Raw genomic sequence first — 25,626 nt, forward strand, 5'->3', positions numbered from 1 at the left:
AAATTAAACCTACCAAAAGTTGGTAGGACATTTTATCATTAACACCATAAGTTGGTGTTTAAAATTAAACCTACCAAAAGATTGGTAGGAGATTTTATCATTAACACCATAAGTTGGTGTTTAAAATTAAACCTATCAAAAGTTGGTAGGACATTTTATCATTAACACCATAAGTTGGTGTTTTAAATTAAATCTACCAAAAGTTGGTAGTGTGTCTCCAAATAAACACTATCATAAGTTGATAAGTGTGTTGAAAGTAATAATTCAAACTTTAACAATTATATCTTGCAAAGAGCAAGTATCCATAAGATAGCCATGAAATTAATTAGGGTAACCGTTTTCAAACGGAAGTTGTGGGGTGCCTAACACCTTCCCCACACTCAATCGATCCTCGTACCTTTTTCTCTGGTTCGCAGGTTTTTACGGTGTCCAATTGCACCTTAAATCAATTGGTGGCGACTCTAAACATTTTTCATCCTCCAACGCCGGTCCGCATCGTGACCCCGGTTGCGACAACTGGCGACTCTGCTGGGGAAACCAGGTTTTTTAAACCTAAAAGGGTCAAGCCCATATGATTAAATTGATTGGCTACGGTTACTTCTTTTTGTATGATTAATTGTTTGTTTCCTTTATATGTTAGAGATGTTGATTTATTTTGTTGTGGTAAAGTATTTGTCATCTCATACATTTACACTCACTGTAGCCTACCACCCGGCTCTACCTTTAGTATTAGAGAGGGTTGACCACTATTCTCGTGAGATTCCGTCTCCGCATGGATAGTGGAAGATATCCTCACCGGATCGACTTCTCTTAAAAGTTAAGGGAGGAGCTTTTGTCCCAATAGTTGGGATTTTAAAAGTAACATGATCTGGGACCTCGCGGAGTAGTTAGATAAACTTACCCATGCACTTTATAAAGCCCAAGATCCATGGCCGAAACCTCTAGAAATTTAGGTTACCCCATGTAATGCCATGTTTTATTTTGTGTGATTTATTCATTTGCGGCTGATGTTTTGTTGTACACATTCTTAATTGGGATTTTAGTGCATCATTAATCATAGCTTTCAAGAAGCAACATCGTCACCCCTATCAGACTCGCCTACAATCAAGAATTATTGAGAATATGGAGCAGGAAATGGGTGAGCATAATCAGAATCAGGATATAGTTGAAATCAAAGAACAGATGGCCTTATTGATGAAGAATATGGCGTTGCTGATGAAAGGAAAGAGAGTAGCTGAAAATTCTGAAATACTAGAGATTCCTGAGAATCATCTGCACCAGGAAATACCAACTTACCCACCCGGGTTTACTCCTATTCGTAATCAGCCTTTGCCTGGTTTGCATCAGCATCAGTATGTTTCCCAACAGGCAACCACTCAGAACCCGACATATATTCATCCAGTTGAGACCCATGTGCATGATAATCCCTTCCTAGTCGATGCTAATATTGCAGGAGCTGTAACCGCCAGAGTAGTGAATGAGGGAGTTCAGAATGAAGAAAATAACTCAATGGATGCCATTAAGAAGTTGGAAAAGAGATTAAGAGCCATGGAGGGTTTTAATGTTTCAGGGATGCTGAATCCGGCCAATTTGTGCCCTATGAAGAATCTGAATATTCCACATGATTTTGTACTACCAAAATTCAGTGTGTTTGATGGCACTGGAGTTCCATTGGATCATCTAACGATGTATTGTCGACGTATGCAGCCATATGCAAGCGATGAGAAAGTGTTGATGCATTATAGTCTGACCGGGGCAGCTCAAAGGTGGTTCAGTACCCTTAATCCCTCATCAGTAGCTTCGTGGGAGGATTTGGCGGGCGGTGGCCATAATAATCTAGCGGAAATGATACAGGCAGGAGAACGGGTTGAACTATGTATGAAGAGAGGGACCCTGCATTATCCTACATTTGATAAGCCAGACCCAATTAAAAGTAAAGGCAAGAAAACTGAAGTGCATTCAATGAATTATTGATTCAAATCCCGTTGTTTATGGTGTGACTACTTCAGACTATCGCCCTAGAAACAATTCCCCAAGGATGTCAAGTCTAGGAGCCTATTATAACCATAACCATAACCATAACCACACCCAAAATCCTTATCCACCCCGAGATGAATGGGGTTGTTGAGGCGGCGAATAAGAATATCAAGAAGATCATCAGGAAGATGACAGAGAATTACAAAGATTGGCATGAGAAGCTCCCTTTTGCTCTATATGGTTATCGGACATCAATACGCACATCTATCGGGGAGACTCCTTTCTCTTTGGTGTATGGTATGGAAGCAGTTTTGCCTATCGAAGTGGAGATTCCATCCCTTCGAGTAGTTCTGGAGGCGGGTTTGGAAGAATCAGAATGGACTCGAACAAGATATGAGCAGTTGAATTTGATTGAAGAACGAAGATTAAGAGCAATTTGTAAAGGGCAATTGTATAAAAGAAGATTGATGAAAGCACATAATAAGAAAGTCCGACCTCGCAGTTTCAGGGAGGGAGATTTAGTGTTGAAGATGATTTTGCCACCTCAAAAAGATCACCGAGGGAAGTGGACACCGAATTATGAAGGACCATATGTGGTGAAAAAATCTTTTGAATGAGAGGCATTAATTTTGACAAGAATGGATGGAGAAGAATTGCCTAATCCGGTGAATGCAGACGCCATCAAAAAGTATTACCCATAGTTTAAAAAAAAATCTCGCTAGATGGAAAACCCGAAAGGGCGACCTAGGCAAAAATTAGAATTAAAAGCTCACTAGATTGAAAACCCGAAAGGGCGATCTAGGCAAAAATTAGAGCAACAAAAATCTTGCTGGAGTGAAAGCCCCTTGTGGGCGCTTCAGGCAAAAATTAGGGAAAAAGGAAAGTCTCTGCTAGAGTGAAAATCCGCCCTGGGAGCTTCAAGTAACATTGAGATCAAAAAAGGCATGGAGAAAGCAATTAAGGGGAATTGGCAGAGGCCTTCATGAGGATTTGAGAAGAATATGGGGAAATACAGTGAATAAAAGATAGCAGGGCTGTATACAGTTGAACTGGTTATGATCAAAGATATACATGATGAATTTGTGGGGAAGAAGCTTCATATGGAAATAGTCAGATTCAATAATTGCAAAGTGGGTGCACACAAAACTGGGGCAGTTTCGTGTGGAATCGGAATTATTTCATTTATATCTTGCAAAGATTTCTGCTATTTCCTTTGTTTCTAACCTTCTGGAATCTCATATGTACCTCATCAGTTTCTCTTGTTATCTATCCATTTTAATAAAGTGCTCTGAGGTCATTCATTTCTGAGTTCCTAATTCATTGATTGTTTTCATCAAAATTTTGATTGCTTGCGTAAAATTCTCATATAGTACAAGCATCGCCATGCTATTGAATTTATTTGAAATTGAGTAAAGTAATAAGAGAATCATGATAAGTGCATTAGGATATTGTTCTTAATAGGGACTTGAAAGATTTTGGTGTTCTTGACTGTGAAGGAGCTAAAAGAAATTAAATGGCGCTAAAAGGCGTGGTGGAGCGGGAGAGATTTTGGTGTTCTTGGCTGTAAAGGAGCTAAAAGAAATTAAATGGCGCTAAAAGGCATGGTGGAGCCGGAGGGATTTTGGTGTTCTTGGCTGTAAAGGAGCCAAAAGAAATTAAATGACGTTAAAAGGCATTAGGGGAGGCCAGGGAGATTTTGCTTAGCATTAAAGGTATGCCAGATTTGATGGAAATCAGATGTAAACAGTAAATCGATGGAAAGATCAGACAAAAAGAGAATGAAAGATACAAGAATAAGGGTAACATGGCAGATTGAAGACAGGATGGAATCAAAAGATGCAATCTTCTCATGATGGATAATGGCAGGATGATAGGGGTGATGGTGCTGACGACAATTAACTAAAGTCGAATTTTCAAAATGAGAAAAAATAAAATACAATTGCTCTTCATGCATTCATACACTCATGGATATTTTCTTGCATAAAATTCAAGCAAACAGTTGGCCAAGCCGGGAATGGCCTTGTCATCCCGTGCCCCTTTATTTTCTTGCACAAACAGTTGGCCAAGCCGGGAATGGCCTTGTGATCCCGTGCCCCTTTATTTTCTTGCACAAACAGTTGGCCAAGCCGGGAATGGCCTTGTGATCCCGTGCCCCCTTATTTTCCTGCACAAACATTGGCCAAGCCGGGAATAGCCTTGTGATCCCGTGCCCCTTTATTTTCTTGCACAAACAGTTGGCCAAGCCGGGAATGGCCTTGTGATCCCGTGCCCCTTTATTTTCTTGCACAAACAGTTGGCCAAGCCAGGAATGGCCTTGCGATCCCGTGCCCCTTTATTTTCTTGCACAAACAGTTGGCCAAGCCGGGAATGGCCTTGCGATCCCGTGCCCATTATTTTCTTGCACAAACAGTTGGCCAAGCAGGGAATGGCCTTGTGATCCCGTGCCCTTTATTTTTCTTGCACAAACAGTTGGCCAAGCCGGGAATGGCCTTGTGATCCCGTGCCCCTTTATTTTCTTGCACAAACAGTTGGCCAAGTCGGGAATGGCATTGTGATCCCGTGCCCCTTTATTTTCTTGCACAAACAGTTGGCCAAGCCGGGAATGGCCTTGTGATCCCGTGCCCCTTATTTTCTTGCACAAACAGTTGGCCAAGCCGGGAATGGCCTTGTGATCCCGTGCCCTTTATTTTCCTGCACAAACAGTTGGCCAAGCCGGGAATGGCCTTGTGATCCCGTGCCCCTTTATTTTCCTGCACAAACAGTTGGCCAAGCCGGGAATGGCCTTGTGATCCCGTGCCCTTTATTTTTTCGCACAAACATTTGGCCAAGCCGGGAATGGCCTTGTGATCCCGTGCCCTTTATTTTCTTGAACAAACATTTGGCCAAGCCGGGAATGGCCATAGTGATCCCGTACATTTCAATTCTCGTATGAAACTCGGTTGACTACGCCTTTGTTTGCCTTTTATTTCATAAAGGACATACAAAGGGGGGCAGCTGTAGTAACCGGATTTCGTCCGATCCGAAAAAGAAAAAATAGAAAAAAGAACACAAAAAATGCAAAAGCTCATTTCTTTGACCTATAAGCCCATAGATATTCATAATCCCTTTCTTGGATCCTTAAATACTCAAATCTTGACCCAATAAGATCAAATCTTAGAAAATATCTAAAAATAAGAGAATTGTTTTAAAAAATGTCACATCTTTTTATTGTTTTGTTAGAAGAATGGAAAAGTCAAAAATAAGAAAGAAAAAGCCAAGAAATAAGGAAAGTGGGGTAACAAAGAGAGAAAGGTGTGGCACAAATTGGGGAAAGAAAAAGAATAAAAAGAAGGAGACAAAGAGAGAAAGGTGGCACAAATTGGGGAAAGAAAAAGAATAAGAAGAGAGGAGGCGTGAGAGAGAGAAAGAAGGAGGCTTTGGCTTTTGGTGAAGCAAAACAAAAAAAAGAAGAGAGGAAGAGAGGAAGAGAGGGGAGAGGAAGAAGAGAAGGAGAGAAGGAGAGAAGGAGAGAGAGGGAAAACCGATTCTTTGGATTTTTTTGGTAGAAGCTTCATACCCCTCATATCTTTCACTCAAGTATTACTCTATTGACACTTGATTTCAATGTTTGATTCATTTTTAGCATCCTCGGATGTTGACTAAGAATAGACATGGTGTTTCTTGCATTCACCTTAGACATATGTGATGCTTGGGAGTGTTTTCGATACTAATATGTTGAGCCCCTTCTCTTTGCATTTTTTTTCTTCTATTTCTTGTTGGAAAAAGCGGGAGAGACCATATTTGGATTTGATTTTCTTGGTTTGGATATGTGTGAATCTCGTAATGTGGTCTTGACTCGATTTAAATCTTGATTTACATTTGAGTATTCTATTTTTCCCTCTCTTTATGTTTGTTTTGTTGGACGAGGCTCGGGCTTGGATATTATTTGGACGAGTTGATGGAGGTTTGAGCAATTTCAAGATTTTGTTTGGTTTATTGCGATATTTGGCCCCCATATAGTGTAATTTATCTTATTCATGTCGACTTGTATAATTTCGACATTTATTATTTGGATTATTTTTACAAGTGTGGATTATGAATATATAAGTTTAAAATTGAATATAGGTCATTTCAATTAAGGAAATCATAAGTTGATTCTCTTTATTTGAATTATGGACCTTATTTGATTTCATTTATGAATTTGCCATAAGTTGGCAATAATAGATTAAGTTGATAGATGACATTTTTCCAAATAATCATTTATACCATAAGTTGGTAGGACATTTTATCATTAACACCATAAGTTGGTGCTTAAAATTAAACCTACCAAAAGTTGGTAGGACATTTTATCATTAACACCATAAGTTGGTGTTTAAAATTAAACCTACCAAAAGATTGGTAGGACATTTTATCATTAACACCATAAGTTGGTGTTTTAAATTAAATGTACCAAAAGTTGATAGTGTGTCTCCAAATAAACACTATCATAAGTTGATAAGTGTGTTGAAAGTAATAATTCAAACTTTAACAATTATATCTTGCAAAGAGCAAGTATCCATAAGATAGCCTTGAAATTAATTAGGGTAACCGTTTTCAAACGGGAGTTGTGGGGTGCCTAACACCTTCCCCACACTCAATCGATCCTCGTACCTTTTTCTCTGGTTCGCAGGTCTTTACGGTGTCCAATTGCACCTTAAATGAATTGGTGGCGGCTCTAAACATTTTTCATCCTCCAACACTGGTCCGCGTCGTGACCCCGGTTGCGACACACTCATTACTTGACACATCATATATTAGATATAAAAAATTTAGGATCCCTATGACCTATCTATCTTTTTTTTTTTTTCTTGAAAATCTCGTGCCAAGAATATCCAAAGTTTCTGCTTTTTTAGTCATGAATAGACCCGTCCATTAGAATAGTCTACTAGATCAACACTAATCTATCCAACAAGTTATTTGTTTGTCATTTGTAAATTAATGGTTCAGTTTGACATTCACAAATTAGGTTATCCAATACGCTATTCACATTTATTAGTTCCTATATTCGTTAATTTGTGATGACAAAATAGTATATTTGAGACTCAAAATGTTAATTAACCTTGAATCTTTTGTGGTGGTAGTAAAGCAATCATAATCATGGGACAAATGTATATATTATGTAGGTTGGATATAGATATACCCATGGTTGAGATCGTATGATTTTAGGTAACCCTAACAATTCGAATAGATGTAAAATCCTAAAATTGATAAGATCTATGGATCTTACCTTACGATCTTACCGATCTTAACCTTAATAGACTTATGGAGTCATGGGTTTATGGGTTATTGTATACTAATCATGTGCTTATGTTTCTAATCCTAGTTTTTGTTGAAAAATTGATTATAATCTATTAACATGATATAATATTGCATAATTATTGTGCTTGCTTTTCATAGTTCTCTGGAGGTCTTAAAAAATTACAATTTTGTGAAATATTAACATGTCTATAAATAAATAATAATCACATTTTTGAATTTTTTATTACATATAAATATAGTATATTATATCATGTTAATTATTTATTTAGAAATAAGTAATTATATTATTTTATATTTATTTTTTAAATTTTATAAAATCTTACGATTTCATGATTCGATTTTGTATGCTTTCCACCGATCTTATGTAAGATCCCGATTTTGATAACCTTGGATATACCATATATAATAATTAATCTTTCATTTTCAACCAAGACACAATCTTTATCAACTTGGCTTTATATCCATTAAGAATTTTTTGAACAAGCGCAGGTAACCGTCTCCACCTTTAATTAAAGCAAAACATAGACTTACACTATTATATGCATCAAAGTCATTAGCCCCAAAAGGCGCCCCCCACCACGATAGAACCCTAGTAACCTTCAAGCTTCAACACACACCACAAACTACTCAAATATGAAATCCATTACACTATGCACTTACTTCACCTAAACCCTAGAATACTAATATATTTGTTCATTTAATAAATTATAGTAGTAATCATGCATAACAATTTTAGTTACGATAATAGATTTTTTCTGTTATGGCTAGATTGGACGATCTTTAAAATACCCTACCATTATATCACACTTCAATTTCTCAATATAATAAGCAAAAACCCCTCTACTTCTTCAATGTTTGTACCTGAACATGCATTTGGGGTATCAATGTTTACCTTTGCCCCCAAAATTTCAGACTCTTTCAGTGGAGAAGTCAGTTTCATAATAGATTTACCTCCGACGGCATGATCATAGTGAAACGACTGGCAAGAAACTATCCTTCAGGCGAATTGTGGAGCTGATCATGCCTGCTGGAACCGTCATTCTCAGTTTCCACGGGGATGTCTTCAAACTCATCCTCGTCGTCGGGCTCACTGGCAAGGCATGAGCGACGCAAGCAGTCTTCTTTGTGAGGGCCCTGAATCTGGGTCAGCACTATCAGGCTCTGAGTGGGCTACGGTTCAGCCCACCTAACAATTTGATAACTATTATGGGCTGCGGCTAAAGCTCATATTGGGCCACCATTCCTTTATTCATGGAGAGTAAAAGCTGGTAGCAGCCTAGAAAACCTCTCTGGTTGGACCATGATATATGATAAAATGTGTCAGCAAACAATTTTTTTTTGTATAACATATGAACCCGCATACACCATCACTCTGTGTGTGCATTTTGTAAGCTTATAGGCTCATGTAATAACACACAAACCACACACGCGTCAGGAAACACATATGATAATTTCATATTAGGATATGGTAAAAATCGAATCCATAATCTTCAAAGAGGAAATACTCTCTCCTAAATGTTAGGCTAAGAGTTGATTTCGTAACAGCAAATAACTTATCGTTGGTAATGCTCCAGTAGGGGATTTGACGAGAAACAGTTAAATTTTTTTTTTGGTGTCTGAGAATAACTCAACAGACGTGTCATTTGGACGATCCACTCAGCTAAAATTTGAGTCTAGCTAGGCGTGCACAAAATCGTCCGACAGGGTAGTTGGTTGACGCCCAGTGCAAACCACTTAAAAATAACTACGCCAACTTAAAATCAAACTCCCGATATCGGATAAGATTCTCTTTATATCCTAAGTTAAGAGAAATAACCAACTAGACTCCGTCAATGAATTATTTACTTTATTTTCAATTTTAATGCAAATCACCCACACAAATCCATTCATATCTTGACACATCATATTGGATAAAAATTTAGGACCCCTACGACCTATCTATTTTGTTTTAATAAAAGTCAAAAAGCAAGCAGAAACATGTGGGGTGTCCTTATAAAAATGATGAACAATGAATGGTTTCATGGGAAATCATTAAAAAAGATGTCGACATTAAGATCATACTATATGATAAGATTTTATTTTGGTACAAATCCAAGGAATATGCTTTCTCTCTCTCTTCTTTTTCTTTTCCTCAAAATATCGTGCCAAGAATATCCAAAGTTTCTCCTTTTTAGTCATGAATAGACCCGTCCATTAGAATAGTCTACTAGATCAACCCTAATCTATCCAACAAGTTATTTGTTTGTCATTTGTCAATTACTTGTTCAGTTTGACATTCACAAATTAGGTTATCCAATACGCTATTCACATTTATTAGTTCCTATATTCAATAATTTGCGATGACAAAATAGTAGTGAAGATTTGAGACTCAAAATGTTAATTAACCTTGATTAAAGCTTAACAATTCTAGAGTTTTTTTTGGGTAGAAACCTTCATAATATTTGGTATAGAAACTCCGCAGTTTGTATGAGATTCTGAATGTTTTGGTCTAATGATTAAAAATGTGATTCGGTGAACAGTTAGGTGAGTCGGACGTTAAAAAAAAAAAACTAAAAACGTGCTATTTTTTTTTCATATTCAAAAGAACTCTTTTGCCTTTTATCAAGGTGTTCTAAGAACACTTTTGCGCACTCTCATTTTTTTATTGGTGACAATAATAAATGATAGGAAATGAATCCTTTGTAGGGGTTTAAAGCAATCATAATCAATCTTTAATTTCAACCAACGCATAATCTTTATCAACTTGGCTTTATATCCATTAAGAATTTTGAACAAGCTGGCTGGTAGCCGCCTCCACCTTTAATTAAAGCAAAACATAGACTTGCACTATTATATGCATCAAAGTCATTAGCCCCAAAAGCCGCCCCCACCACTATAAAAACCTAGTAACCTTCAAGCTTCAACACACACCACAAACTACTCAAATATGAAATCCATTACCAAATTCTCCAACTCCACACTCCTTCTCACCCTCCTCCTCATCACCACCACCTACGCGGCCAACATCGAAATCCGCAATGAATGTCCTTACACCGTTTGGGCGGCAGCCTCGCCAGGCGGAGGCCGGCAACTAAACACCAACCAAGTATGGAACCTAAACGTGCCCGCGGGGACGGTAATGGCACGCGTTTGGGGTAGAACAAATTGCAATTTTGATGGGAGCGGTAGGGGGAGATGCCAAACAGGTGATTGTGGAGGAGTACTAAATTGCCAAGGATGGGGTCAACCTCCAAACACACTAGCAGAATATGCACTAAACCAATTTGGGAACCAAGATTTCTATGACATATCACTTGTTGATGGGTTCAACATTCCAATGGAATTCAGTGCAACTAATGGTGGGTGCAAGAGGATTAGATGCACTGCTGACATAAATGGACAGTGCCCTGCCCAATTGAGGGCTCCTGGTGGGTGTAACAACCCTTGCACAGTTTTCAAGACTAATGAGTATTGCTGTACTCAAGGCCAAGGGACTTGTGGACCCACAAATTTCTCAAGGTTTTTCAAGGACAGATGTCGTGATGCTTATAGTTATCCCCAAGATGACCCTACAAGCACATTTACATGCCCTGCTGGGACTAATTATAGGGTCATTTTCTGCCCTAGAGGAGGGTCTTCTAAGCCATATGACAATTTTCCCTTGGAGATGGTTGGAGAAATTGTGTAAAAAAAAAGCTACGACCTACTTTCATTTATGTTGTCCTGTATAAGTAGAAACATGTAGATGGTGTTACTACTTGTGTGTGTGTGTGATCTGTACCAGGAAGTGTATTGAAATAAAGGACACTATAAGTTATCTGAGTTTTTATTATTAATGTTTATGGTCATTTCAATCAAAAAAAAAATTCAATACAGGGGAGGAGAGGCTTTAACTCCAGACTTCTATGAGATACTATACACATGAGTGTCATCTGAGCCACTCTTGGTTCTCGTCAATTCAATCAATTAAAAGTATATAAATCATAGCTTTTAAGCTACCACATAACTTAAATAAAAGCCGAACCAAATGCACCCTAAATAATATATGTACATAATAAAGCTATATGCTCATATAGTAATCGATTTATGTATGCATTATATTCGATAAATTAATTTTGGAAAAATTTATATTCGATGAATTAATGTTGGAGAAGCCTTGGCAAACAAGAGTTAGATAAGTTCCTTTCATAGTCTCACAGATTTTCTGCCACATCGAATCAAAGTTGAATGCGCAACCCAATTTGTATGAAATTGCTCGTTTTGGGCTAAAGGAAAACACGACTGAAAAACATGTCATGCCAATTATAGCTAGGTTGCCTCTTATAAACCATTACCCAAATTTTATCTTCAATCACATGATTTGGCTTAGTAAGGTTTGAGTTAAGATCGATAATCTCACTAAAAAAAAAAACAACACTTATGCAATGGGAAAGATCGGGAACATACAGAATATATGTAAATTTTACTGTACATAATATGTGGAGAGGTTAATTTCAATAATTGAACCAATAACCTTTAAGTTGTACCCTTATTACTTTACAATTGGGTCACATATTCATGATTGTCTATAAATAATTAAATATGTGGATACATAATTGTTTCTTGAGTTGTCTTACTCTCTCTCACATAAGTAACATGAATTAGCAAGCTTTGTATGCTGGCACATATAATAGTCAATTAGTGAGTGAGTGATTATCTTGAGATCATCAATGTGAAATAGTCAAATATACATGAAATCTCAAGATTAAACCATTAAACCACCTAATTTTCTCCACCTAATAAGTAGACGAGACTCGTCAAGACGAGACCCAAAAACAAACAAAACAAAACAAAACTTACAAGTTTCTAGAGACTGTTGAAGGTTCCAATCCCCAAAATAATATTTAATCGGGTAACGTGTAGTACCCTTAAACTCTCTCTATTATCCTACCATCGTAGTAGTTAGGGTAGGTATTAAGTTCTACCAAACTTTAATTTTTATCCTCTTGACATTTTGCCAACGCGGCAACATGTGCTCTGACTATCAAGTTTACCGTGTTATAGGGGTTTCAAGATAGACCATCTCTTGGGCAATTCTCGTAAAAAAAAAAAAACTTTTTTCTTTTATAGATCCTAGTTTTTTTTGTTCCCGTTGTTTCAAATGCTGAGATAAATATACATGATTTCATATGGATCATGTGGAGTCCATAATTTCATAAGGATTATGTACATTTATCTTAATATTTGAGATATATAGCTAGAACAAAAAGAACACTGAGATTCTTAATATTTTCAATATAGTAAACCCATTTCATCATAAATAATAGAAGCATGAAGAGGACCTATCTTCTCAATTCTTTTAAGTCATATATCTATAACTAGTGATGCATATCAGTTGCCTTATTGCCTAATTAGCTAATAAAAAATTTAGTATATGATTAATTAGAATAACTGCATCGAATATTCGAATCCACATGATTTATATATATATTTGTAAAGTAGTAACTCAGTATTCATTTCATGATAACAAACATTTAATCTATCACCAAAAAGCCGTCTAAGAATTTACAAACACTAGACTAAATCAAATTATATCGGGATATATCCAAACATCCTAAACAAACAAACAAAAAACAATGGTTCAAAAGCCAAATTATACGCCACCAATCAATCACTTCATTTTCATCAAACATAAGATTTTACAAATTTGGACTTATCTACATTAATAATTTTTTTAACAAACCTTACAATTAGCCGCCCTCTACATTGACAAATTTTGGCTTTATAAAACCAAACCACCTACCACACCAACAACAAAACAAAAAAAGCAATAAAACCATGAACTCCAAAACCAACTTCCTCACCACCAGCACCCTCCTCTTTACCTTCCTCTTCATCTCCACTAATGCATATTCCAACTTCACAATCATCAATCAATGCCCTTACACCGTCTGGGCAGCCGCCTTCCCCGGTGGAGGCCGTCGCCTAAACCAAAACGAATCCTGGACCCTATTTGGCTCCAACATGGAACGGATTTGGGGCAGAACAAATTGCACATTCGATGCAAGTGGTAGAGGCCATTGCGAAACAGGAGATTGCAATGGACTTCTAGAATGCAGAGGCTACGGTCAGCCTCCGAACACTCTAGCCGAATATGCACTATTCTCGAATCAGGATCTCTACGACATATCGCTGGTCGATGGCTTCAACATCCCAATTCAATTTGGTCCTCAACCGTCCAGCAGTTGTCGCGCGCGCACTGTGAGGTGCGTCGCAGACATAAAGGGAGAGTGTCCAGCACAATTGAAGGCTCCTGGTGGGTGTAATCATCCTTGTACGGTGTTCAAGACTAATGAGTATTGTTGCTACCAAGGAGCAGGAAGTTGTGGACCAACAAATTTCTCGAGGTTTTTCAAAAGTCGATGTCCGGACGCCTATAGTTTTCCACAAGATGATGCTGCTAGTACGTTGATATGTCCTACCGGGACTAGTTTTAGGGCTGTGTTTTGTCCTAGAACAGGGTTTGGACATGATTATTCTCCTTCGGAGATGGTTGGAGGGATATGATCATGTACTTAATTAAGCCTCTGCGTGTGTCCACATACATGTGTGTGTATATATATATGCACTAGAGATGTATTTGAACAATAATTCAAGTATTTAACATGGCATCGGACCTAGATCAAGCGTTTATGTCATGGACATTATAGATCCACATAATATTTTTGAAAAAAAAAAACAAGCTTTAATTTCATAATGTAAAATCACAAGAGTGGTGGAGATAGAAATCTTGGTGAGTGGGTGGTCACGACATTTTAGTCAACCCAACATTTAATAAAGTTCGGTGGAGTAATTAACAAGCAACTACCACACCCCTGTCCTGCCCTGCCCTGGCTGGAGACTCAACCCAAGTCAATTAACAACCTTATCTTAAAATTAGAACATCCAAAGTCATCAAATACAGATGCTATCTCCTAATTAAGTCTACCCTAGCTATCAAGCATCTCTCTATAGAAATTGAGGATTACGACACTTCCATTCGAGACTGCCTCCACAATAGTCTACAGTCAACTTTCAGTATGTATATAATATATTAAAAAAAAATGTCATTATTGCTTCTGCAATTCTGCTGGTTTGGTGCGACAACATCACAAGGAAGTCGTGTAATATGGCCCCTTTTGATGTGCACACCTCTCAAACTATTATATTCATATTATAGACTATAAAATTTTAATTGAATTGCAATACCCTATTTATGTTTACAACTTGGTCAAAAGCCACATTTTTAGTCATCAGCCCTAATGGACAACAAACCTTGAATTATAATCTTAGTAGAATAAGTAGATTGTATGAACTATAATTTTAGAGTGGGCGGGTAATGATTTCCTTGAGTTAGATCTTTGTGTTTGTGTTATTACTTCGTATTTAGGGAGTTCTCATATAAGTTGTAAGGTTATACATTATGTCTCTTATTTTTTAGGAATGAAATCAAATTGCCATATTTTGGCTCATGAGTTTGCCCAATGGGCCAGAGAGGTCCATTGAACATTTGGACCGAACACCTCCCGCTTTCAATTTTAACTCCTTAAGAAGGCCCATTTTTGGTAATATCATATGTAGTTGAAAATTTATGTACTTTTATATATATGCTTCTTAAAATTGGAGTGCTTAAAAATAAGATCTATTATATATTTATAACGGCATCTATTCAATCAATTTATCATTGTATAAGCAATGACAGGTGGCTCAAGTAACAATTGGCTGGGTTATGCATATGTGTGTCTAAAGTTTGATTTCAAAGAGAATCATATTTCTCAGCGGTATTTAAAAAAAAAAAAAAAATTATCAGTGTTCATATTTTTCTTAACAATAAAAATAAATAAAAGTAAAAGGAAGATATGAGAAAATAAATTTTATATTGAACTACATATATACATATTTCTCAATCTATTTAAAGCAATAGTAAGAGTGGGAACATTTTAGTGTCTATAGCGGAATGCAGACACATAAGCTAAGCTTAGAAATTTTAGCTGCCATAGAGTGAAAAAAAAAAAAATTGATTTCATTACTTGTCGTCTGATCCTTGCAGCATTCCACTAGAATTGGCCGCTTGGCCTCACTTTCACCCGGGAGCTACTTTCCTATGTTTTCTTACTAGCAAGTGCCAAGTAGGAATAATGTAAAGAAATTGGAGGTTTGTAATCATTAATGATAACCATTCTCAACTTGGTACCTGGAAGAGGACATATTGCCTACCTATATGAAGCTTTAATTTATTGTTATTCCTCATTTTAGGAGCATCAAAGCAGAGGGTATAATGTAGGAATTTCTATGCGTGCAAGCCTAACAGTCCGAATTTAGACTCATATTGAATGTCCAAAAAAAAAAGTATAATGCTTGAGGAAAATTTTGGAGGATGGAAGGAGTCTTCATTCAGAGAATGAACCTTATGGCAGCTTGTTTGTGGCCATTTGCACCTGCGACGAGAATGAATTGGAATAAATTGAAGCTCTATTTGGACTGGAGATGTTTTGTGTGTTATTTTGTGCCAAAATCATTTTCTTCAAAAGTCTTCAAAACTTCTATGATGTCTGACTTTGGAATTAGATGTTTGGTGAATGTTTATGCATTCCATGACTTCAATTAGATCTGAAATTTGGTTTGGTGCACAAGAAAAGGCAGTTTGTCCACGCAAAGCCATAAAAATCCTTCCACAGATTGCTGAAAAAGTTGGTGTTAAAAAAAAATGCATACCAAAAGGCTTAGAAGGGCCCTGAATCCTGATTGCATAATTCAGAATTAGGAGTATGTGTAATCAACTAATTCAATTGTTTACACTGCAACTTTACAGAGTATAAATTTGGCAAAATGTGGATGGTAAGATTGTCTAAAAGTTCAGGCAAAGGCATGAAAATCCCAAAAATAATGCTGTAAATGAGCACAAAAAGGCAGTTAAATGCAGACCAAAAGGCTTGGTATACAAGCATCTGATTATCACCATTCTGCTTATTGGTGAATGCTTACACTTCAACTGTAATACAAGCAGGATCCAAATCATTTTAAGAGCAAAGCATTTGTCAAGCTCTACTCGAATTCACTCTCAGACGACACCCACAATGTCTGGTTTTACAAAACAACACCATGTGCAAGAGCACAAAGCTACCTCATACGTATCTACAGAATCAATTATCCCTACAAATTGTTTTGCCACTAGTGCAGAAAATAGGTCTAAATTCAAATACGCACATAACGACATTAGAACAAGCTAAATACTGGTCCCTACATTTCCCAAACATAACATGCTGGGTATCTCGGAGGAGAATTCCCAAAAGGGGATATCGCACATTTTGGAAGGCATAAGTTACTAGATTAAATATCCAAAAGGCCAGAAGCGAAAAGGGTAGGACCTATACATTCTCAAATACATCTAGCACGATAATAATTGGAAAGAATGGCTCTAGGAGCTCACCTTTCCTTGAATATCCTTATTCTACTCCATAAAAGGCTGTTGAGCACCAACAGCACCGCAACTTGGTGAGCTCTTATTCCCTGGTGGTGGGGGGGACAGAAGGATTCAATGGTAGCTGCTGTCTTGTACCAGGTTGTCTTTGTGATGCATCAAAGTGGGATGAAATAACACTTTGGAAATCGCAGGGTAAGCCGAAATCAGGCGGTGCCAAGTTACCATCCCTTTCTTTAGGGGAAGTGTCCAGCTGTGGCTGAGGGAAATCTGTAATCGGTGCCAAGCTACCATCCCTCTCTTTATGTGAAGTGTCCAGATGTTGCTGAGGGAAATCCGAAATTGCAAAATTATCCAATGGTATTGCACCTGTAAGAGTTTTAAATGCAAATTCTAGGCATGGATCTGACCAATAGTCCCCAGAAGGAAAAACAACCTGTGACACTGGCTTATCACCATTAACTTTATCAGATTCAATGGGCTGAGGTTCCTCTTCAGCAACAATTTGATCTTTGAGACTCTGCTTGCTCTTTGATGGTCCTTCATGTAATGGGGCATTTGAGTGTAGTGAATCATGACGTGAAAATGCCATTTCTGGCCAACTATTGAACCTCTGTGAAGCTCCATTGGGCAAATTATCTACAGCCAAATCAAAATCTAGATTGGGTTCAGTTTGACAAGACTTTCCAGCAGAAATCTTTAGAGCTGAGCTGCCAACCAGTTCATTTTGAAGCAGAGCAGTTTCTTTAAATGACCAAGACGGCATGTTTAGCTCTATCTTATCGTTGGTTCCACCAACATCAGTCCAAAATTTCTTGTTGCAGCTCTTTCCCATCTTGCCGTCATGCAAGTTCTTTTCACGCAGGATATCAGCTGCACAAGTAGAAATCGGCATGTCAGCAACAGAATCCTCAAGTGGCATTGCACCTGTAAGGGTCTTGAATGCAAACTCTAAGCATGGGTCCCTAAACCGCAAGTCAGATTTCTCAGCTTCAAGTGTTTGAAATTGCTCTGTAGGCATGACTTGGTCATCAAGAGACTTTTCACTCTTGTTCAATAGCTCTCCAACTGAAGGAATACTTTCTACAATAAAAGCATGCCTAGCAAGTTCTGTGATGGGCCTAGCCTCATATGGGCCAGACCCTTCATCTGCCAAACTATTTGAGGTAAAGCCCACAGCCGGAACAACTTCATTTTCACTTTCGATCACTGCACTCTGAGGCACTTGCTCACAGGATGAGTTCTTAGACATATCAGCTTTAAACCCCGCAAGTCTCGTTGAAGATCGTCGAGGCACATCAATCGTGCTCTTCTTATTGGATTTTCCAGAATTATTGCTGCTCTTTTTACTGCTACTTTTCTCCATCCCTTTCTCAAGTGAGTTCTCCGTTATCAACTCAGACGCAGAATTTATAACAGTCTTATTATCACTCAAAGGAATCTCCTGCTGATTGGTCTCGGACAATTCAACTTTTGGTATAGCTGCTTTAAGCCCAGCAAGTCTTCTTGAAGATCGGCGAGGCAGGTCAAGCCCGCCCTTCTTATTAGATTTGCCAGAATTGTTTCTACTACTTCTATTGCTACCTTTCTGCATCTTACTCTCAAGTGAATTCTTCCCTATCAGGTCAGCTGAAGAATTGAAAACCTTATCACCACTCAAAGTAATCTTTTGATGATTTGACTCGGAAAATTCAACTTTCGGCAGTACTGTTTTAAGCCCAGAAGTACGTTTCGAAAATCGGCAAGGGAGAACAAGCCCTTCCTTCCTGTTGGTTTTGCCAGAATTATTCCTACTTCTACTGCTACTTTTCTCCATCTCACACTCAAGCGAGTTCATCCCCAACAGGTCAGATGCAGAATTTGAAACAGCCCTATCATCAGTAGGAGTACTATCCTGCTGATTTCTTTCGGACAATTCAACCTTTGGAAGTAGTGAATGAAGCCCTGCAAGTCTTTTTGAAGACCGGCAAGGCAGGTTACGCCATTTCTTCTTATTGGATTTGCTAGAATTATTGCTACTCCTACTACTTTTTTCCATCCCACTATCAAGGAAGCTCTTCCCTTTCAGGTCATGTGCAGGAGTCAAGACAGCATCATAATTAGTTGAAGGACAGTCATAACGATCATTTCGTTTCTCCACTGAAGCCTTTTCTGAAAGAGTCTCATCTGTGGAACCTACAGAAAACATAGTCCCTACAGACCCCCTCCTGCGCAGTATTTTTTTTGAGGCCTCATTTTCTGGAACTGCTAAACCGCTTCTATTAGAACTCTGCTTACCTGCGGCATTATGAGAAGCATTGAATCTCAGACAAAAATTGGATTATCAATAACCCTATCAGTTAAACTAGCCTTTAATTGTCAGATTATGCAAAATTTTAAAATAAGTCTAACCTGTAAAAGGCTGCAGTATGCTAGCAGGGTGTTGTAGTTTCTGCCTTTTAGTTGCACATGATGCCTAAGATAAAATGGCAAAAGATTGGCAACACTTTATGAGATAATGAGTTCCTGCAGCATAGTGGCCTAATAGCGAACAATTTTATGACTTTAGCTCAGATGCACAGGTTTTTTATTGGGACATAGATTGTGCAAACCAGCAGAACACCTCTTAATTTGCTGCTTATAAAACAGAAGTAGTAAATTCCTCAATTGTTGACAAAATTATAAGAGCTGACAGTAATGTGAGTTTCACCTACTGCAGTAGGCATGAAGACCAGGAACTAAAGAGGGAAAAACAAACATCGGTAGCTCAATTTTTACAGGATACTGTATTGTATAGGAAGAGGAACAAGCGTTCAGATATACTATATTCTAATGTACCATTAAGGTCCTACAACCTAAATTTCTTTTGGTATAATCAATTAGCTGGAGTGAGGAGACTGAAATTCACAATCTGATGAATATGGAATTCTCATTCTTGAACAGGAAAATGGATATTTGCCAAAATAGGAGTTATCTACAAGCTCTATTTACCTAAATAAGAATTCAAGACATATGATACAAGCTCTATTTTTATAAACTTCCATGTAAAAAAGATTTCCCTTTTAAATTATTTCTTATAATTTGAAACTTGAGAGTGAAAATCTTTTCTGGATAGCTTTAGGCTCAGCTGCCCAGCTTGAGTGTTCCCCCTTTATTTTCCTAATACTCTAGACATTGACCTTTGAGTGCATGGGCACATAAGTCATCTACAGTTATGTTACAGTTAAATTATCTTAGATAAGCTTGCTTAAGAAGAACACATAAAGAGTAGAAGTTTTTAATGACAAATTGTTGAATATGCATGTCAAATATGATCAGAGGTCACCCGGGTTCAGTAACACTTCACACCAAAAAAAAAAATCATGCTTAATCATATATTCTTGAGATCAACTCAATGATCCCGTGGAATTGTCAAAACAAACTGAAAACGTACACACCCAACTCTTTTTACCCCACACTTTGTAGTATTAATGCAAATACCAAGTAACAAAAAAAATTAACAACTACCATGCATACCATCAATGCGGGATACTTTGGCTAGTATCAAGCATAAAAGTATCAAGTAGCTCAGGGACTATCATGCCATGGGTTAAATATTTAGGAGCAAAGTACGAAACATGTTACTGCAGCATGCTTAGATCCTATTATACGTCATCCAGAAGCCTCATTGATAACCACTCAATTTTCGTCCATTACATGGAAAAAAACTTAAGCTCAGAAAATGATGACACCCACAGAAATGCAATTTCACACAGAACTAGAAAGTTAGATACAGACTTACAGAGGTTTTGTTGTCAATCAACTCTGGATCATTGATGTGCCTTTTCTGCGATAGAAAAGCACTTTTACTGATCTTTCCAGATTCAAGATAGCGCAAAACATCCTTCTTGGAGCGGAATACATATCCAGACACTGGATCCGTGTAGTACTGTTGCACAGAAAAATTAATGAATTTCACATACAGTATTCATTCTTAAGAAAGTTCTTGAATAGAACTTTGAGAAGTGGAAAAAAAAACACAAATTAGTGGATTATGCTGTTAAAGCTAGACTGGCACACTCCCATACATCCACACATGCAAAAGTGAGAGGGCTGGGGCCAAGGAGGCAGAATCGTTGCAATTGGGCAAAAAGACCGAAGGCCGAACGGAAAAATATTTACCGGGTCTTTTCTGACTCTATTTGCAACTGTTTTTATCTTGAGTTCCTTAATCCATCCTCGTGGTAAATCCGTCACTTCCGACTTCTCAATCACAACCTAGATGTTTAAGCAGAAAAGTATGATCAAATTTTTAATGAGGCAAGTTTGATAACATAAAACCCGTAAACAACGAATGCAACTATGTTAATGACATCATAGAGCAAGCTTTAATCACATATTGTGTGTACATCCTTCTTCGCATTTATGTGGACGTGGAAATCACAATCTATCACCAAATGTGTTTACATCCATTGGATGGATTATTGCAAAATTGTAAAAGAATGTGGATCAACAAGTTTTACCTTAAATTGTTTCTTTTTTCCCTCTCATATGAGGACCCCTAGCAGGTAGGGCGTACTTGGACTCAACTCTATAGAGTAAGCCTGAATACTAGCAGTCGGCAGACCACTAGTATCATTTTAAACTCAAAATGGACTAGGGGAGATTCAATCCCAAGACCTCTCAGTTCATAGCTGCTCCTAAACTTCCATTCTCCTTCCACTGGGCTACCATATTCAGGTTGTATCTGTAAATGTTTTATACTATATCACGCTTCATAACATCTCTCTTTAATACAATTCTTACTTATATTATTTCCTTCCCCTCTTGCCCACTTTCCACATTAGCTTCAAGAACATTAGAGAAAGACACAATAGTTGCAAACGATGTACAGCAAGAATAAATAAATCAATCTTAGGTGATGTCGATCTTGATACCCATACGTTACCCCCTTTGTAGTAGAGGTGTCCAGCCATTCTAAGCACACTTTGGTTAAGCATCAAACAGGTGTTGCAAAGCATTGAGTTTGATGAGTACTGTTCGGGACTTCCAAGAAAAAGGTAAAAAGGAGATGAGTTTAGAACGATCTAAAATGTTTGCAGATTCAATCAGATTCAGGTAAAGTAGAAACAGAATTGACATGGAAGAACAGCTAGACTGTGAAAGAGTGTTATTAATATACTTGAATAAAGCTATCACCGGGCCTACATCTTTCAGTGCAGGAATAAAAGACATCAGCCATCTGAAAAAGTAAGGTAAGAAGCAACCTTGGAATTATAGCGGTTCTACTAATGGAGTTTTAGGAACCCCGTGTGACATATTAATAATAATAAGACTTCTATTGAATCATTTAATTATATAGGCAACTATTTGTTCATGGGTGACTCAAAGATGAAAACCTTCCTAAATCACCTCCATACTCTAGAAGCATTGTAGTGCTGCTAAGGTAAGGGTTCCTTCTCCGCAAGGTATGAAGTATAACTAATAATACTGAGATAACAAAGGTACAACAAAAATAATTTCGCAAGGCATTTTGAATGACAAGGACAAAGATTGTGTCGCCACAACTTCTCATGTTATGCAGTGCTCAATAGCTCATTACTGGCTCTTCAGTTATGATGGAGACATGGAGTTGCTTGTATGTTCTTCATACATACAATTCCTTCGAGTTATCAACACTTTCAAGCCTTCTCAATCCTCATAAACTAAAACAAAGGTCAAGTTACAGTCATATGCACGAGAGGAACAACTAACAAAAGAAAAACCATAGAATCCAAAAATAACAAAATTTACAAAAAAGACGCAGCATTAAGATATTCGAGAACAAACTTTGCTTGTAGAATGCACAACAGAGCCCGATTTCTTCTGAGTGGATAAGCAGCTTTGATGCTTCACGCCTTCAAGATACCGAAAAACCTCTGGCTTTGAGTAAAATTTAGATCCAGTTGATGGATCAATATAGCACTGCAAAAAGAATGTTCTATTATGTATTTGTTAAAAAAAGGTATCTCCAGATGATCAAAGTCGCTTTCATTATGTGTTGGTGGGGAAAGCACTCTTATCTGGAACATAAATCACATACTTTAATAAAGAATAGACAGAAGCTGTAAGATAAAAATGCATAAAAATGCTATGAACATGTAATAAGAAGTCAATGAATTTTAGAAGAAGAACCAGCAATGTCGCTGGAAAACATTCTCCCCCAACCACAATAAAAGATCCTGAGTTGCAACATATGCATGCATGCCACTATATATTAAAAACACTCCAGTACATACTGAAACTCAGATTCCACTTTCTTTTTTCATAAGATACATTTATGAACTTTCTTAAAGAGGCTGTTAAAAAATTAAGGTTCAACCAATTGTATAAAAGGAAATGTTGATAAATTGGTCCAAAATCTGTAATATGCTAAAGAGAGAAGAAGAGATTTATTAAATAAGAGATAACATTGCAATTAACCAAAGTTCGTATGCCGTGTAAATGGGAAAGAAATTTTTTAGGATCCTAAAAATAGAAGTTCAGCATTAACCAATACAGAAAAGGAACTAATCATAAATTGGTCTGACTTATTTTTACTACTTCATAACTAGAATCTGACATTCTTAAAAAGAAAAATGAAGAATACTTATTATATTGGAAATAAAATTTTTACTACCAAAGTCAGTGCATACCATGCAACTGGGTATTAAACAACAAATTGCCGAAAGGGGGAAGCATATATATGTGGATGATAAGGTATATATTGGAATGGCATTAATAAATGCTGCATTTAATCATGGCATAAGGTTAATAGAAGTAGCTAATAGAGGTCTCATGTCATATGCCAAACATGCAATCTGGATTTATAATTGATAACTAATTACCGGCAGTAAAGGAGTTCTACAGGTTAAATTTATATTGTAAGGAAAATAATCTGTCTTCATTGATGAAAAAAGATACTATAATTTTTACATACAAAACCACTATGAAACTGACCAAATAAATACCTCATACCTTATACTTGGTTCCACTACGTGCACCACTGTTACGGGTTTTACTTTCCACTTCCCAGCCTTCAGGTAACCATTCTTCATTAGTTTTCTTTACAACCTGTATATGTTAAATTACAATTGATAAAAAAAATAAGGATTAACCATATAAAGGAAAAGCCAGGATGATCAAGGATGTCCTGAATTTCATACTTGTATGTCCATATTTTCTGAATGCCTATCAATGTGTTTCTTAGTTGTCGGAGGGTCTTCATTTTGAGAAGTTAGGGTACTCTTCATTTTAACATAGCGAATGAGATCTTCCTTCGAGGAGAACTTTTGACCAGTTTGAGAATTCATGAAATACTGCACCACCAAAGTAAATTATAAGTGCATTAGCAGCTTCACAATTCATGTTATCATGAGTATCACGCAATTGATAATCACAAATTGTTTAGATATCGACGAATGTGTCTCTGACATGCACACAATCTACTGATTTATGCAACAGTATTCCAAATCAACAGAACTTACTCCTTGTTCAGCCAAATTAAAAAATATATAAAATAAAAAAAAGAAAAACTCAAATCTAAAACATATCTTAACCAGCGACATTGAATTCAACTTCACGCTACTATTCAAATCTTTAGTCACAATCTTCATAAATCGTCAGACAAAAACAGGCATAAATCACGTCATTATTATATTGTAATAATTTCCAGCAAAGCCATATCTCCAATTTTATATTTGATTCAAACACACAGAGAAAGGTCCACAAACCCAATGTTTTGACCTTTGCCTCCCACCACTAATAAATTATCAAAAGATGGAAATTCTGCATGTTAGTGAACTACAAAGTGGGACCTCAATAACAGCATTCTAAAATCATTTAAAGTGTACAGAGTAAGGTATTCGAACAAGTGAAGATTTGCCTCACAAGTCACAACCTCAAAAGTCCAAACTCCTAACTGAGCACAATCTTTTTTCCTTGTTTCCCCATTGGCAGAAAATCGGGCTTAAAGATCACTTATAAGAGTATTTAGTGATATTCCGAACCCATACCTCCCTGTGTGCATCATTGATTGCCCAATATTCTTACTGGATCAGTTGACCAGCTATATAAAGTATAAACTCTTGATGAAAGAACCAGAAGACATCTATGGAAATGAATATCCAGAAAATCATAAATGCCCAAAAACATAATACAGAATGAAACATTCCTTAATAATGCATTATTAGTTATGCAATAATTCTTCACATACACCCAAAACAAAAAACAACATCAATCACATTTCCTGCATGCAACTAACCCTAACCCACAACTATGAGCAACTCAAAGCACCAGAGCCATTAACACCAAACACCAGTCATATTTCTCATCAAATCAAACCAGTCATACATAACCCATACCATCTACTTCAATCACTCTAAAACTAATCTAACTCCATGCACCTAGAATTCTGAAACCAGAGACACGAAATCCTTTAATTCGAATAATATCATAGGCATTAGGTTAAAGAAACAAGTATTTACCCTAATTGTGCGACCACTCCTCATCTGTTTCAATTGTACGGTCCATCCCGGTGGAAGCCCGTCCTGCTGCGGCCTTCTCGCCACCATTTTTCGAGAGAAGAGTTTCGGTGTCGGAATCAGGCGCGTCTCGGGCGATCAGAGAGTCGATCCTTCTCCTTCCAATCCTTTCTTTCTTTGTTTCAGGAGATGAGAATGAGACTCTCTTTAGGGCTAGGAGATGGGAATGAGTTGAGTATCTATAATTATATACAGCGTGAATGTCCACGTGTGCGAACTGCAAAGTGTTTGGTTTGTGGGAAACTGAGAGTGAAGAGCAATCACAATGATTGAATTTTATTTTGACAATAAAATGTATTGGAAGATGTGTTTTATTCATGTGGTGAAAATGGGACATTTATTGAAACTATAATGGATTATTTTTAATGACCCAATAAAAATTAATAGGATTTGAATATGGATGCATCTAAATACACATAATTTTTATTAAGTACA

The 25,626-nt window shown here is 37.2% G+C and overlaps 3 protein-coding genes across 3 annotated transcripts; 2 read left to right on the top strand and 1 right to left on the bottom strand.

Moving 5' to 3' along the window:
- The first annotated feature begins 10,142 nt into the window (after positions 1–10,142).
- Positions 10,143–11,069, top strand: LOC119987077 (thaumatin-like protein 1). The gene has a single exon (XM_038831815.1). It carries the CDS (start codon positions 10,181–10,183, stop codon positions 10,919–10,921), a length of 741 nt encoding a protein of 246 aa, XP_038687743.1. The 5' UTR covers positions 10,143–10,180; the 3' UTR covers positions 10,922–11,069.
- A 1,832-nt stretch (positions 11,070–12,901) lies between these two features.
- Positions 12,902–13,910, top strand: LOC119987078 (thaumatin-like protein 1). Its single transcript, XM_038831816.1, has one exon. The coding sequence runs from the start codon at positions 13,051–13,053 to the stop codon at positions 13,777–13,779; it is 729 nt and encodes a 242-aa protein (XP_038687744.1). The 5' UTR covers positions 12,902–13,050; the 3' UTR covers positions 13,780–13,910.
- A 2,254-nt stretch (positions 13,911–16,164) lies between these two features.
- On the bottom strand, positions 16,165–25,359 carry LOC119987009. Its single transcript, XM_038831698.1, has 8 exons — positions 25,135–25,359; positions 23,815–23,967; positions 23,627–23,722; positions 22,460–22,594; positions 20,813–20,908; positions 20,433–20,579; positions 19,064–19,127; positions 16,165–18,949 (listed from the first exon to the last, which is right to left on the bottom strand). The coding sequence occupies exons 1-8, from the start codon at positions 25,219–25,221 to the stop codon at positions 16,755–16,757; spliced, it is 2,973 nt and encodes a 990-aa protein (XP_038687626.1). The 5' UTR covers positions 25,222–25,359; the 3' UTR covers positions 16,165–16,754.
- Between the last annotated feature and the right edge of the window lie 267 nt (positions 25,360–25,626).

This window comes from Tripterygium wilfordii, chromosome 20 (genome assembly GCF_013401445.1).
Source record: "Tripterygium wilfordii isolate XIE 37 chromosome 20, ASM1340144v1, whole genome shotgun sequence".
NCBI lineage: Eukaryota > Viridiplantae > Streptophyta > Magnoliopsida > Celastrales > Celastraceae > Tripterygium > Tripterygium wilfordii.

Excerpts from the sequence above, each read along its gene's own strand:
- LOC119987009 (XM_038831698.1), bottom strand. The coding sequence starts at position 25,221 with ATGGTGGCGAGAAGGCCGCAGCAGGACGGGCTTCCACCGGGATGGACC. Across the intron at positions 23,723-23,814 it reads CAGAAAATATGGACATACAA|GTTGTAAAGAAAACTAATGA; the intron begins GTATGAAATTCA and ends TAACATATACAG. Across the intron at positions 22,595-23,626 it reads GTAGTGGAACCAAGTATAAG|TGCTATATTGATCCATCAAC; the intron begins GTATGAGGTATT and ends TTCTTTTTGCAG.
- LOC119987077 (XM_038831815.1), top strand. The coding sequence starts at position 10,181 with ATGAAATCCATTACCAAATTCTCCAACTCCACACTCCTTCTCACCCTC.
- LOC119987078 (XM_038831816.1), top strand. The coding sequence starts at position 13,051 with ATGAACTCCAAAACCAACTTCCTCACCACCAGCACCCTCCTCTTTACC.